Raw genomic sequence first — 12227 nt, 5'->3', positions numbered from 1 at the left:
GAAACTTGGCAAGCAGTTTGCAAACTGTAGCATGGGAGATGGGTGGTCTCGTAGGGTGTCTTGCATTGAAATCTGCTGCAATGACGCGGGTACTGCGTTCACCAGACATCAACACAATTTCTATCCGCTCCTCACGTGTTAACCTCTGCGACATGTCAATGGCTGTAAACAAAGAGAAGCTTGTAAATAACTCACGAAAGAATAAAGTAACGTTAAAACCAAGCACACCATTGTTTTTCTTGTGACATTCTCGATAAGTTTGATGTCACATGACCCTCTTCCTATTGAAATAACTAAAGTTGGATACAAAATGGCCGACTTCAAAATGGCCACCATGGTCAACACCCAGCTTGAAAAGTTTCCCCCCTCCTATATGCTAATGTGCCACAAACAGGAAGTTAATATCACCAACCATTCCCATTTTATTTAGGTGTATCCATATAAATGGCCCACCCTGTATTGGCAATAAACTGCCAAAAACAACACCTTGCAGGGGGGCAATATAAGATAGCAATGGTAATGTAGCATAATTAAAGCATCGTATAAATAAAAACGCAGTCAAGAAATAATAGAAAATTAATAGAAAACTAACAAATAAGCAAACAAAAACAAAACCAAAACCCCCACGCAAGCACTGCTTATCAAAATCTGAAACATGGTGTAGAAAGTAAAAATCAAGCCACAGTCTGATGTAATGGTTCAAATTAGGTATATTGATATGCGAGAGCCTGTGGGGACCAGATTTTTTCAAATAATACCATCTTGTCTAGGCGCATAGCTTTTTGTTTTTCAGAAAGCATAATTTTATTTAACTTAACCTTCACTATGTCAATCACGAGGTTTGGCTTTTTCCACTGCTGTGCTATATGTATCCGGGCAGCCATAGTAATATACTGTAAAAGCCTAAAATATGCATTAGTAACTCTAGGTGGTTTGTCCCCCAGGAGATGGACTGAGGGTAGGAGACTAGGGGGAACATCGGTAACCGAGGCAATAAGATGGCCTATCTGTCTCCAAAACCTGTGGACAATGGGACACGTCCACCAAATGTGGAGGTGAGAGCCTATCGCATCACACCCCCTAAAGCATAAATCTTATACATCTGGATAAATTGCATGCAACCTAGTCGGAACCATGTAAGCTCGGTGGAGTACTTTAAGTGATGTTTAAGCAAAAAGAGCTGGCAGGCCTCATTTACTGAGTGACGTACAGCAGTGGTACCAGTGCTCAAGAGACAAAGTGAAGTCAAAGTCGAATTCCCACTTTAACATAAATGGGAGTTTTTTCTGATCCTGTGTCCCATTCAACCCACTATGGAGACAGGATACAGTTCCAGGGGCTACAGGATGAATTCTTTTTTTTTGCGTCTTAAATGTACACCGTTTAGCGTTTGGTATAAATAACAACTTTATTCAGTGGGTCGTTACAATTGAGGCGATACCAAATGTATATTTTTTTTTTATGTTTTACTACTTTTCCACAGTAAAAAAGTTTTTGTCGCCATATTTTAAGAGCCATAACTTTTATTTTTCTGCTGAAATAGCTGTTTGAGGGCTTTTTTTTTTTATGGGACAATCTGTAGTTTTTAGTAGTAGCATTTTAGAATACATACAAACAGAAAACAGCAATTCTGCCATTTTTTTTTATTTTATTTGTTACGGCGTTCACCGTGCGGGTTAAATAATATAACTGTTTTATAGTTGGGGTCGTTATGGATGCGGCGATACCAAATATGTTTTTTTTTTTTTTTTTTCGTAATAAAGCACTTTGTTAGGGGAAAAAGTGGCTTTTTGATTTTTTTTTACTAGGGATTTTTATTTATTTATAAACTTTATTAAAACATTTTTACTTTTTGTTTTTCAATGTATTATTACCTGTCAGTGTAAAATAGACAGCCATCTGATAGGCCATAGGCCTATCAGGCATTCACTAAAGGCAGACCTGGTGGCCTTTGTTATGCCCCCGGCTGCCATAAAAAACCATCGGCAGCCCGCGATCACATCACGCATGTGCCGATTGAGTGAAAGAGGGAACCTCCTCTCTCTAATACAACTCAGATATTGCGGTCACTATTGACCGCAGCAGGGATAGAGTAGAGCACGTTTTATAGCTCTCAGAAAAGGGCCTTTAACCCCTTAACGACATGCCACATACATGTATGTGGCAGCCGTTATGGGGAAGTACGGAGCGGGCTCATGGGCTTGAGCTCGCTCCTTACTTAGCAGGTGACGGCTGTGTAATACAGCTAACACCTCACTGCAATGGGCGGAATCAAAGTTCAATTTGATTCCGCTCGTTTAAACCCTTAGATGCCGCGGTCAATCGCTACATCTAAACACATCTTAGAATAAGGTGCGGCCCCCACACCGTTGTGCCATTGGCCCTCCCGCATCGCGATTGCCGATGGTCGTCATGAAGGAGACTGTTAGAAATACGAAAAACTGAAAAACATTAGTATTGCAGTATAGCAGGTAAGCGATATAATGCTTAGTCCTCTAGGGGGACTAATAAAAAAAGTTAAACCGTTACATAAAGTTTTTTTTATGTTCCAATCAAAAAAATATTAACATTTCAAAAAAAAAAACCCTTGTCCCATCATTACTTTAAAGTAATGTTGAAAAAAATAAAAGTTAACAACTGGTATTGCGACGGCTGTAAAAATTTGTACTATCTTAATACAACATTATTTAACCTGCTCGGTGAATGGCATAAAAAAAAAAAATGAATAACACCCAAATTATTTTTTTGGTCACTTTAGCTCCCTAAAACAAGGGAATAACAAAATTATCAAAGTCACATGTACCCCAAAATTGTACCAATAAAAACTAAGGCTCGCCCCGCAAAAAGTAAGCCCTGACAATCGCTCCATTTGACGAAAAAATTAAGTTATGACTCTCAGAATATGGCGACACAAAACAATTTTTTTGTTAACGAAAAGATTTTTAATAAAAGTCGTAACACAGAAAATAACCACATCAATTTGGTATCGCCAGTCGTATCAACCCGTAGAATAAAGTGAACATGTAGTTTTTACCGCCTGATGGATGCCGTAAAAATGAAACCCCCCCCCCCCAATAGATGGCTGTTTTTTTCACCCAACATATTTTTTTAAGGTTCCCAGTACATTATGTCATACATTAAATGGTGAAGACCACCTATAGAAATACAGGCACACTGGCAATTATGATAACTATATCCTATGTAACAATATAAAATGGAGAACCGATAAATACACAGGACAATCTTATATATGAAAAAATGGTTTAACACCTTTTATTGAGCATAGATATGCTGAACAGACATTTTAAAAGAAACAAATTGATAAGAGGAGAAGGAAAGAAAACCATAAAGAACAAGTGGTAGAGCTGAGGTGGCATACATATAATCCGAAAATTGTAAGCAGAAAAGGAACTTTATTCCATGTGTTCAGGTGCTATATAACCCCTGTAAAGCATGAGTAATGGCTGAAATTATGAAGGGAAAAAACAGCAGGGGAACAAGTACAAAATACATACCAACTCAGCCCACCATAGAGGGGCCTTACCAGGCTTGGGAATCATGGTAATTAGGGCCATAAGGAAGTCAGAATGGACCGCAGCACCCTGCAAAATATGATTAAACCGTGTCATTAAATGGGGGAGGAAGAGAAGAGTTTTTTTAAAATAATAATTGGCTGCCGGGCCATACGGGTCTGGAGCTTTACCCTGCTTAAGTCGTTTGACTGCCTCTTCCACCTCCTCTTTCGAGAATTCAGGTGTGTTAGGGCAGTAGTATACAATTGCGGTAAATTAAGATTCTCCAAAAAGGTATGAGTAGGAGACGTAGAGGGGATGGAGGATGCCTCATAAAGTTGTTGATAATACTTAAGGAAAGTGGAATAATATCTTATCGGGTTTGGATGACATATGGCCTGGTCGTACCTGGATTTTATGTATAGTATTTCACGTTTACTTTTCACAGAGTTTACGGGCTAGGGGTTTGTTAGCCTGATGAAAGTAGGTGGCCTGAGTCCATGCCAATGCCCATCCAGTTTTATGTTTAAGTGGTGTATTAAGCTCCAATGTTGTGTCCCTTATGAGTTTCTGGAGATATCTGGAGGGGTGTCGGAAGTAGGAGATTTCTAACTTAGATGTAGAATCCCCAGTAGGGTGCAAAGTGAAGTTGAAGTCTCCACACCAAAACAATCTAGTATACTCAAGCGGAGGTAGTAGTTCACATATAGATAATAAAAAAATCTATAGGCGAGCCATTAGGACTGTAGGTGCTTACACTAAGACATATTTTATCTTTATAGAGATCTCCCATCAAAATTAAAGAATGCCCCTGAGAATCCGTGAAACTCTTGGTGACTTGCAAAGGGAGGGAGTTACGGATAAATATGGAGACTCTCTGACCTTTACTTCAAAACATGGAGTGATGGTAATTTTGATAACATGGGTTGAAAAATTGACAGTGGGAAGAGGAGGTGAAATGGGAATCCTGAATGCAAAAAATATCAGATTTTTAGACTATGCAAAGCATAATCCTATCTTTTATTCGGGGGAATTAAAATTTCGGACATTGTGGCTTAGAATTTTACACATGATAGAAAAGGGGAATATACTAATGTTCCCATGGAGGAGAGATATACCAAGTGACCAGCACATTCATTGAAAAAAAAAGAAGAAAAAAAGGCCAGTGCCCATGAGAATTCTAACAAAACAAAAACTAAGAGAACCTTCAACTAGAGTGAAAATCTCCCTAAAACCACAATGGTTGAAAGGGTGAAGGTGACTTAATAGCGTGGCCATCCTACTTCACCAATAATGTAGAACATAAAAGACCATACAGGGACAGTGGTCTAGTAAACGTTCTTCACATGATGGCCCAGAAATAAGGACCAATCATGAATGAATGACAAAGGGCAGATGCAGTAGAAATAGGACACGTGTTATGAGGTAACAGATCACAGTATTAAGGTTGAACATTAATATAAACTAAAGTAAATAAATACATATGGAAAGCTGAACTCGTGACACTAAAAAGGTGTTTTAATTTTTAATATAAACTTCACTAGGCTAAAGCTGGCCATACACATGAGAAAGTTGGCTGAACCCGCTGATATTGACAGGATCTGTTAACTATTCCCCAACAGTAGATGTCAGTGGAAAGCAGGATGGGGCAAGTTGTATGAACCTTTGTTGCCGTGGAAAATAAGCCGCTGCCAGAAGTGTCTGGCCTACCAAAATATCCACAACATTGCATAGAAATTTCATCCAGTGAGTCACAAAAGAACCTAGACCAACATCTAAGGAACTGCAGGCCTCATTCACGTCATATACGGTCAACATTAATTGTTCCATCGTTATAAAAAAAACCCTGTTATCCATTCAGATAGTTGTAAGGCAAAAAAAAAAAAAACACTGCTTAACAAAAGTAACATAAAGGTTTGTCTCAAATTTGCCAAAAAGATCTTGATAAAACCAAGCCTTAAGTGAAAATGTTCTGTGGACTGATGAGTTAAAAAAAAAAAAAAGTGAAACTTTTTGAAAGACCCTGTTACATTTGGAGTAAAGCTAACACCGCATTCCACAGTAAGAACATTATAACACCATTCAAACCTAGTGGGCGTAGTGTAAAGGTGTGAGAATGCTTTGCTGGTTCAAGGCTTGGTCGATTTGCCATAAATGACAGAACCAGAAAATACTGAAGGAGAATGTCTGTTCATCAGTCTGAGATATTAAGCTCAATTAGGTCATGCAGCAGGACAATGATCCAAAGCACAAGTAAGTCCTACATTTAAATAGTTCAGAGCAGAATTAAATGTTTTGGAGTGGCCTTGTCAAAGTCTCGACCTAAATCTCATGGAGATGCTGTAGCAGTAACTTAAATGGGCAGTTCATGCTTAAAAGTCCTCCAATATGGCTGAATTAAAGCACATCTGCAAAAACATGGAAAAAATTCCTTTGCAGTAATGTATAGACTGATATCCATTTATTAGAAAAGTTTGGTTACCATTGTTGCCAAAGGTGGCACAACCATGTATTACATAGTTTCATAGGTTGAAAAAAGACACAGGTCCATCAAGTTCAATCTTTCTCAATAAATTAATTGCTTGATTAGCTAGAACCCTCAATGCCATTCGTAAATAAATAGGCATCTAGCCTTTTTTTAAATGTTGACAGAGTATCTGCCATCACAACATCTTGGGGTAGGGCATTCCATAGCTTGACCACTCTAACTGTAAAGAACCCTTTTCTATATTCATGTCTGAAACGTCTTTCTTCCGCACGCAATGGGTGTCCCCTGGTCCTTTTGTAGGGACCTTGGAAGGAACATCATGTGCTAGTTCTCTGTATTTACCACACATATACTTATACATATTGAGAAGATCTCCTCTAAGGCTGGGTTCACACACACTATTTATGGACGTAATTCGGGCGTTTTAGCCCTGTATTACGTCCGAAAATGCGGCTCAAAAGCGTCGGCAAACATCTGCCCATTCATTTGAATGGGTCTTACGATGTTCTGTGCCCACGTCAAAGAAGTGCGTGTCACTTCTTCAGACGTAAATGGAGCCGTTTTCCATGGACTCCATGGAAAAACCGCTCCAATTACGTCCGTAATGGACGCAGCGAAAGACGCCTGCACATGCCATTACGGCTGAAATTACGGTGCTGTTTTCTCCTGAAAACAGCACCGTAATTTCAGCCGTAACGGATGCTGCCATGTGAACATACTCTCAGACGTCTTTTTTCCAAGCTGAACAAGCTCAATTTTTCTAGCCTTTCATTGTAAGCACACACCTCCCATCCCATTTAATAATCTAGTTGCTCGCCTTTAAACCCCCTCCAGTTCTTCTATATCTTTTTACAATGTGGAGCCCAAAAGTGAATTCCATATTCAAGATGTGGCCTTACAAGAGACTTATGGAGGGGTAATATTACATTTGAATCACCGGTTTCTATCTCTCTTTTTATACACCCTAAAATCCTATTTACTTTTGCAGCTGCTGCTTGACATTGAGTGCTGCTGCTTAGCTTATTTGTTACCAAGATACCCAAGTCCTTCTCTTGTTCCGTTATACCCAGTTTTATTCCATTTAATGTATATAAATTAATGCTATTATTGCGTCCTAATTGCATTACTTTACATTTATCAACATTAAATTTCATCTGCCATGTTTTTGCCCAAGCTGCCAGCTTATATAGGTCTTTTTGTAATATTTTATAGTCAAGTTGAGTTTTAAGTATCAAAGTTTTGTATCGTCAGCAAAAACTGACACCTTGGTATCAATCCCATCCACAAGGTCATTAATAAAGAGATTAAAAAAAATTGGGCCTAACACCGATCCTTGTGGTACCCCGCTGCTTACTTCAGCCCATTTTCAGGAAGTTCCATTTATAACGACTTTGTTTTCTGTCCCTTAACCAATACTTTACTTATTTGCATATATGGTCCCCCAGTCCCTCTGTCTGCAGCTTCAGAACAAGACTGTTGTGATTTATTTAGATTTTGCAAAAGCATTTGATACTGTTCCATAAATCAGCCGCATGACCAACATCCAGATTTTCACTTACCTCTGTCACGATCTGTGGGTATGTGGACCCACTGGGCCGCAAGGCCGTAGTGGGATAGCAGCTGGCCACACACTGTACCAAGTAAAGTCTATAGTCCGAGTAAGGGTTCCTGTGGTAGTTCAGACAGTAGCGATGGTTAGGCTCAGATGGGACATTGGCAGCAGACACCAGGCGTGGTGTGTAACAGCAGACGTGATCGGTGGCACAACACGACTCCAACTCTCTAAGGTACAGGAACAAGGTAGCATGGGATACAGGTAGCAGGAACGGGAACACGGAGAACTGGAAAACACTAAGGGACCATTTGCAAGACTAACACGGGTAAACACAACAATGCCCAGGCAATGAGTGAAGGGGCAGGGCCTTTCTTATAGTCCACGGTGATTATTAAAACATGTGTGCACGCTGGCCCTTTAAGGCCAGGACTGAGGTCGTGCGCGCACCCTAGTGGTCACTGCAGGCCAGGACGGCCGCATTTGCTGGTATCTCCGGGAAGGAGGCAGTCAGCAGGATGAGAGGAGTCTGCGGGCTGCGGACGTTACAACCTCCTCATAGACACCGAGCTTGTTGGTTAGGCACAACCTGTTTTTCATGAATCCATGCTGGTTATCAGTTATTAGACTCTTCTCCGCTATATACTTTTGCAGTTCATCTCTTAGAATACCCTCAAATATTTAGCATACCACAAATGTCAAAGTTACTGGACGTTAGTTACTCAGTTCCACCTTTTTAAATATTGGTACAACATGCGCCGTCCTCCAATCGTGTGGCACTGATCCTGTTACAAGAGCATATAAGAAGATGAGATACAATGGTCTGTCCAATACTGAGCTTAATTCCCTTAATACCCGTGGATGAATGCCGACTGGGTCAGGAGATTTATAAATATTTAATTTGCTCAGACATAGCTGTACTTCCTCCTGTGTTAAGCAGGTGATATTGGGTGCGGAACCGTTATCACTGTCCCCCTGAATATCTGGTACTGGCAGCTTATCAGTGAACACAGAGGAAAAGTACGTGTTTAATATCTCAGCCCTCCCTTTGTCCTCTACAATTGTATTCCCGTGGTCATCTTTGAGAGGGCCAATATTATCAGATTTTCTGTGCATAACTTTGCTAACTTGATTTCATTTTTACATTTTCTATTGAGATCTTTGTAAGCCTGGAATGCTTTTGCTGAGCCCTCAGTCTTCAATGTTTTGAATGATTTTTGTTTTCGTCTCCTATTATTTCTAGACATTTTGTTACCGGTAGGTATAAACTTATATTACATGAATCGTATAGTATCTTTAAAAACTCCCCATTAATCTTCAGTATTCCTATTTACCATTACATGATCCCAGTCAACAAGACTAAGGCCTCATGCACACGACCGTAGTGTTTTTTTCTGGTCCGCAAATTCCAGGACCGTGTTCCGTGAAATGTCCTCCGCAGTTCATCCGTATGTAATCCGCAAAATGCGGATAAAAAAAAAAAAAAGCCTAGGTAAAACAGAATGACGACAGAACTCATTCCCGGTCGTCGCCTAGCAACACTTCCGCAAATCCGCAAACTGCGGTTGACACACAGAGGTGTACCCGCATTTTCCACGGGCCCATTGACTTCTATGGGCATGTCCGCATCGAATTTGCGGGCCGTAATAAGACATGTCCTGAGTTTCTGCGGCACGTATTTGCGGACATGCGGAGACCCGTGAAAACACGGATAGTGTGTATGGGCCCATAGAAATGAATGGGTCCGCAATTCTCCCGTGGATTTGCGGGGGAATTGCGGACGCAAAAACACGTTCGTGTGCATGGGGCCTAAGTGTTTCCCTCAGTCGATTTGGATTTTGCTTTCCTAAAATTCCAGGTTTTTGTTGCTCCCCTTCATATTGTTTTATTGAAAATTATATTAAAACCTACCATATTGTGGTCACTATTGCCTAAGTGCTCCCAGACCTCTACATCGGATATTGTGTCTGGTCTATTAGATAAGATCAGATCCAGCACATTATCCACTCTGGTTGGTTTATTAACCAACAGAGTGAAACAATTGTCTTGAATTGTGTATAAAAATTTCCAGCTATTAGCACATCCAGCGGCCTCTGTCCCAATTAATGTCAGGATAGTTAAAGTCCCCCATAAGGACCCCGTTATTATTTGCTGTCTTTTCTATTTGTTGCAGCATTTCATCCTCAGCCTGTTCCGCTATGTTCGGTGGCTTATAACAAACGCCAATTAGTAGTTTACCGTTATTAACCGTTCCAAGAATATTTACCCATGAAGACGCCACACTGTTAGTCTCTCCCAATGTCTTCATTCTGGACTGGTCTTAGTCTGGATTTTACAAACAGACAAACCCCTCCAGCTTTTTTAGCTTTTCTATCCTTTTTGAATACGGTGTAGCCCCCCACATTTGTTACCCAGTCATGGCTCTCATCCAGACAGGTTTCTGTTATGCCCCCTACGTCATAATCCATGTCAATCATTAGAATCTCCAACTCGTCCATTTTACTTGCAAGATTTCTTGCATTCGCCAGCATTCATTTAATCTTACTGACACCTAGGAATAAATACGGACCTAAGAATATTAAAGTATTAGTATAATATTTATAGTTTTGGAGGCAGTGACTTTTTTCACATGGGTGATAGAGGTGTTAAAATAGATAACATTTTTCCTTCCTTATGTTTACTCAGCTTATCTGTAACATCTAACAATAGGGAGAGATCATATTGCTAGGATATGCCATCACTTGCTTATCTGTGGGGGTCCGAGTAGTTCTCCAGAATGAAGAAGTCTCCGTGCTAGTAAAGTGCTGTGGCTCCTGCACATAGTTGTTGTACACCGCTGCGCTCCCGGCCACCAATTGTGCAGAAAAATACAAGCCGGTGTAGGAGGAGAAATGACATCATTTGATATTTGATAACATTTAGTACTGCTGCATTGCTGAATGGAGTGGACTTGTCACTGACAAGACTGACAGGTGGTGAAAATTTTAAAAACCTGTATCATTGCCACATTCTGCAGTGTAAGGCTCTATTCACATACAGTGTGCGTTTTTGCTTTCAGTGGCAGTTCCTTCACTTTTAACTGTAAGAATAGTGCAGCATGCAAAATAACCTAGAAGTAACTTTAGTGGCCCGCATTATAAGTGAGTAGAGTTCCTTTGGCTGCTGGATCCATCAAATGAAAAGACCTGGCACAGTGTCATAGCTTCCATTCTATATGAAAGCCATGATGGCAGTGTGAACAGAGCCTACATAAATACCTAAACAGGTACCTTAACAAATATATTCAAATGTGAAATAATATTGTAACGCTGAGAGACTGACTTATTGAGCGAAAATTACTTCCCTGCAGAACATTGCGAATTTGCTCTTGATGGTCATCAGGGTCACTACATTCAGATCCGACAGACATATGAAGAAGGTGTATGGAGTGAATGGAGTGACTCTATATTTGTTCCTGCAGGTAAGATTGATATTTATTTGCTGCTTGTTTGACACTGATATAGTCCTCATATATCATTTTGCTACATAATTTATTTTCTCTTTCATACAGTATTGCTTTTTGTGTAATAGCTTATATATCATTCATCACTTGTGTATATATACACATCCGCTATAGCATTCAGACCCTTACCTATCATTTAAATAGAATTTCCACCCTTGAATACCATTTATTTTATTTTTTTTAAATCTGAACTCCATAATCGGATAGTATGCAGTGAGCTCCCAAGCTCCCTCTAGTGGCAGCTGCAGGCAGCCACATTATGTTTTAAAGGAAATCTGTCATCAGAATTAAGCCTACCAAATAACTGCCAGCGCTTGGTAGGGCACTTAAAAACATGTGAGCGCATTTGTTGCCGAGAAAATTAACTTTAATCCGGTATGCAAATTAGCCCACAAGTGCCACGCATGCGGTCTCCATCTCGGGCTCTGGGTCACACTTTGTAACACTGCTGACAATTTCAGCATTATGCTACATTATCGTGTGCAGCAAGCAGCACAACACTGGAGACGTCAAGCAACACGTCAATGAGCAAGATTTTATTAATTTAAAGCAAAATTTTACAGTGGAAATGTAAATAAAAATGTTCGTAACTGTAAATTCTTTCTTTTATGCTTTTCTTCTTTACGGCATAGATGTTTGCACGGAACTCTGTATAATAGCACACAGGGTGCTTGTGCTTGTGTCCAAACCATGAGCCTATGTACAGTATGGGGCCTCCTAGAAGCCATAATAATGCTAAAATTCCGTTGTATTACAACCATGTGAGACCAGAGTTCTTTTTATATATACATTGCATCATTTATCTTGAATTCTAGACTTAAAGCTGAAATCGTCAAGCATTCCTTGGTGGCTCAATGGTTGTACAGAACCTTCTCTAGTGATTTTCCTTCTAGGAAGCACAGTGTTTACACCGAACCATGTATAGTAAACTAATGCTGAAAAAGCTGTTACTTTGCATTATAGGAGCCTAGATAAGCTGTTAAAGGGAACCTGTCACCATCATTTCACCTATTGAACTTTACTTATCCCTCACTGGCTGCTGCTATAAAAAGTTCATTACCGTTATCCCCTATTCTAAACTCCTCCTCCGACTGTAAATAACGGTCTGCAAACATTTTGCGCCTTTTATCGTAATAATCCGATGTCCCTTTGTGCGCACGCACCAGAAGAGAA

At 40.0% G+C, this 12227-nt stretch overlaps 1 protein-coding gene across 1 annotated transcript in view; it reads left to right on the top strand.

The window, feature by feature from the left end:
- The window catches only part of IL12RB1 (interleukin 12 receptor subunit beta 1), a 157874-nt gene that overhangs the window by 74469 nt on the left and 71178 nt on the right, over positions 1 to 12227 (top strand). Inside the window, exon 6 of the mRNA XM_075851155.1 lies at positions 10902 to 11012. Within this exon, the coding sequence (XP_075707270.1) occupies positions 10902 to 11012 (111 nt within the window). The remainder of the gene's footprint in view (positions 1 to 10901; positions 11013 to 12227) is intronic.

This window comes from Rhinoderma darwinii, chromosome 1 (genome assembly GCF_050947455.1).
Source record: "Rhinoderma darwinii isolate aRhiDar2 chromosome 1, aRhiDar2.hap1, whole genome shotgun sequence".
NCBI lineage: Eukaryota > Metazoa > Chordata > Amphibia > Anura > Rhinodermatidae > Rhinoderma > Rhinoderma darwinii.
The sequence above is the reverse complement of the archived record's forward strand: the minus strand, read 5'-3'. Positions and strand labels throughout refer to the sequence as shown.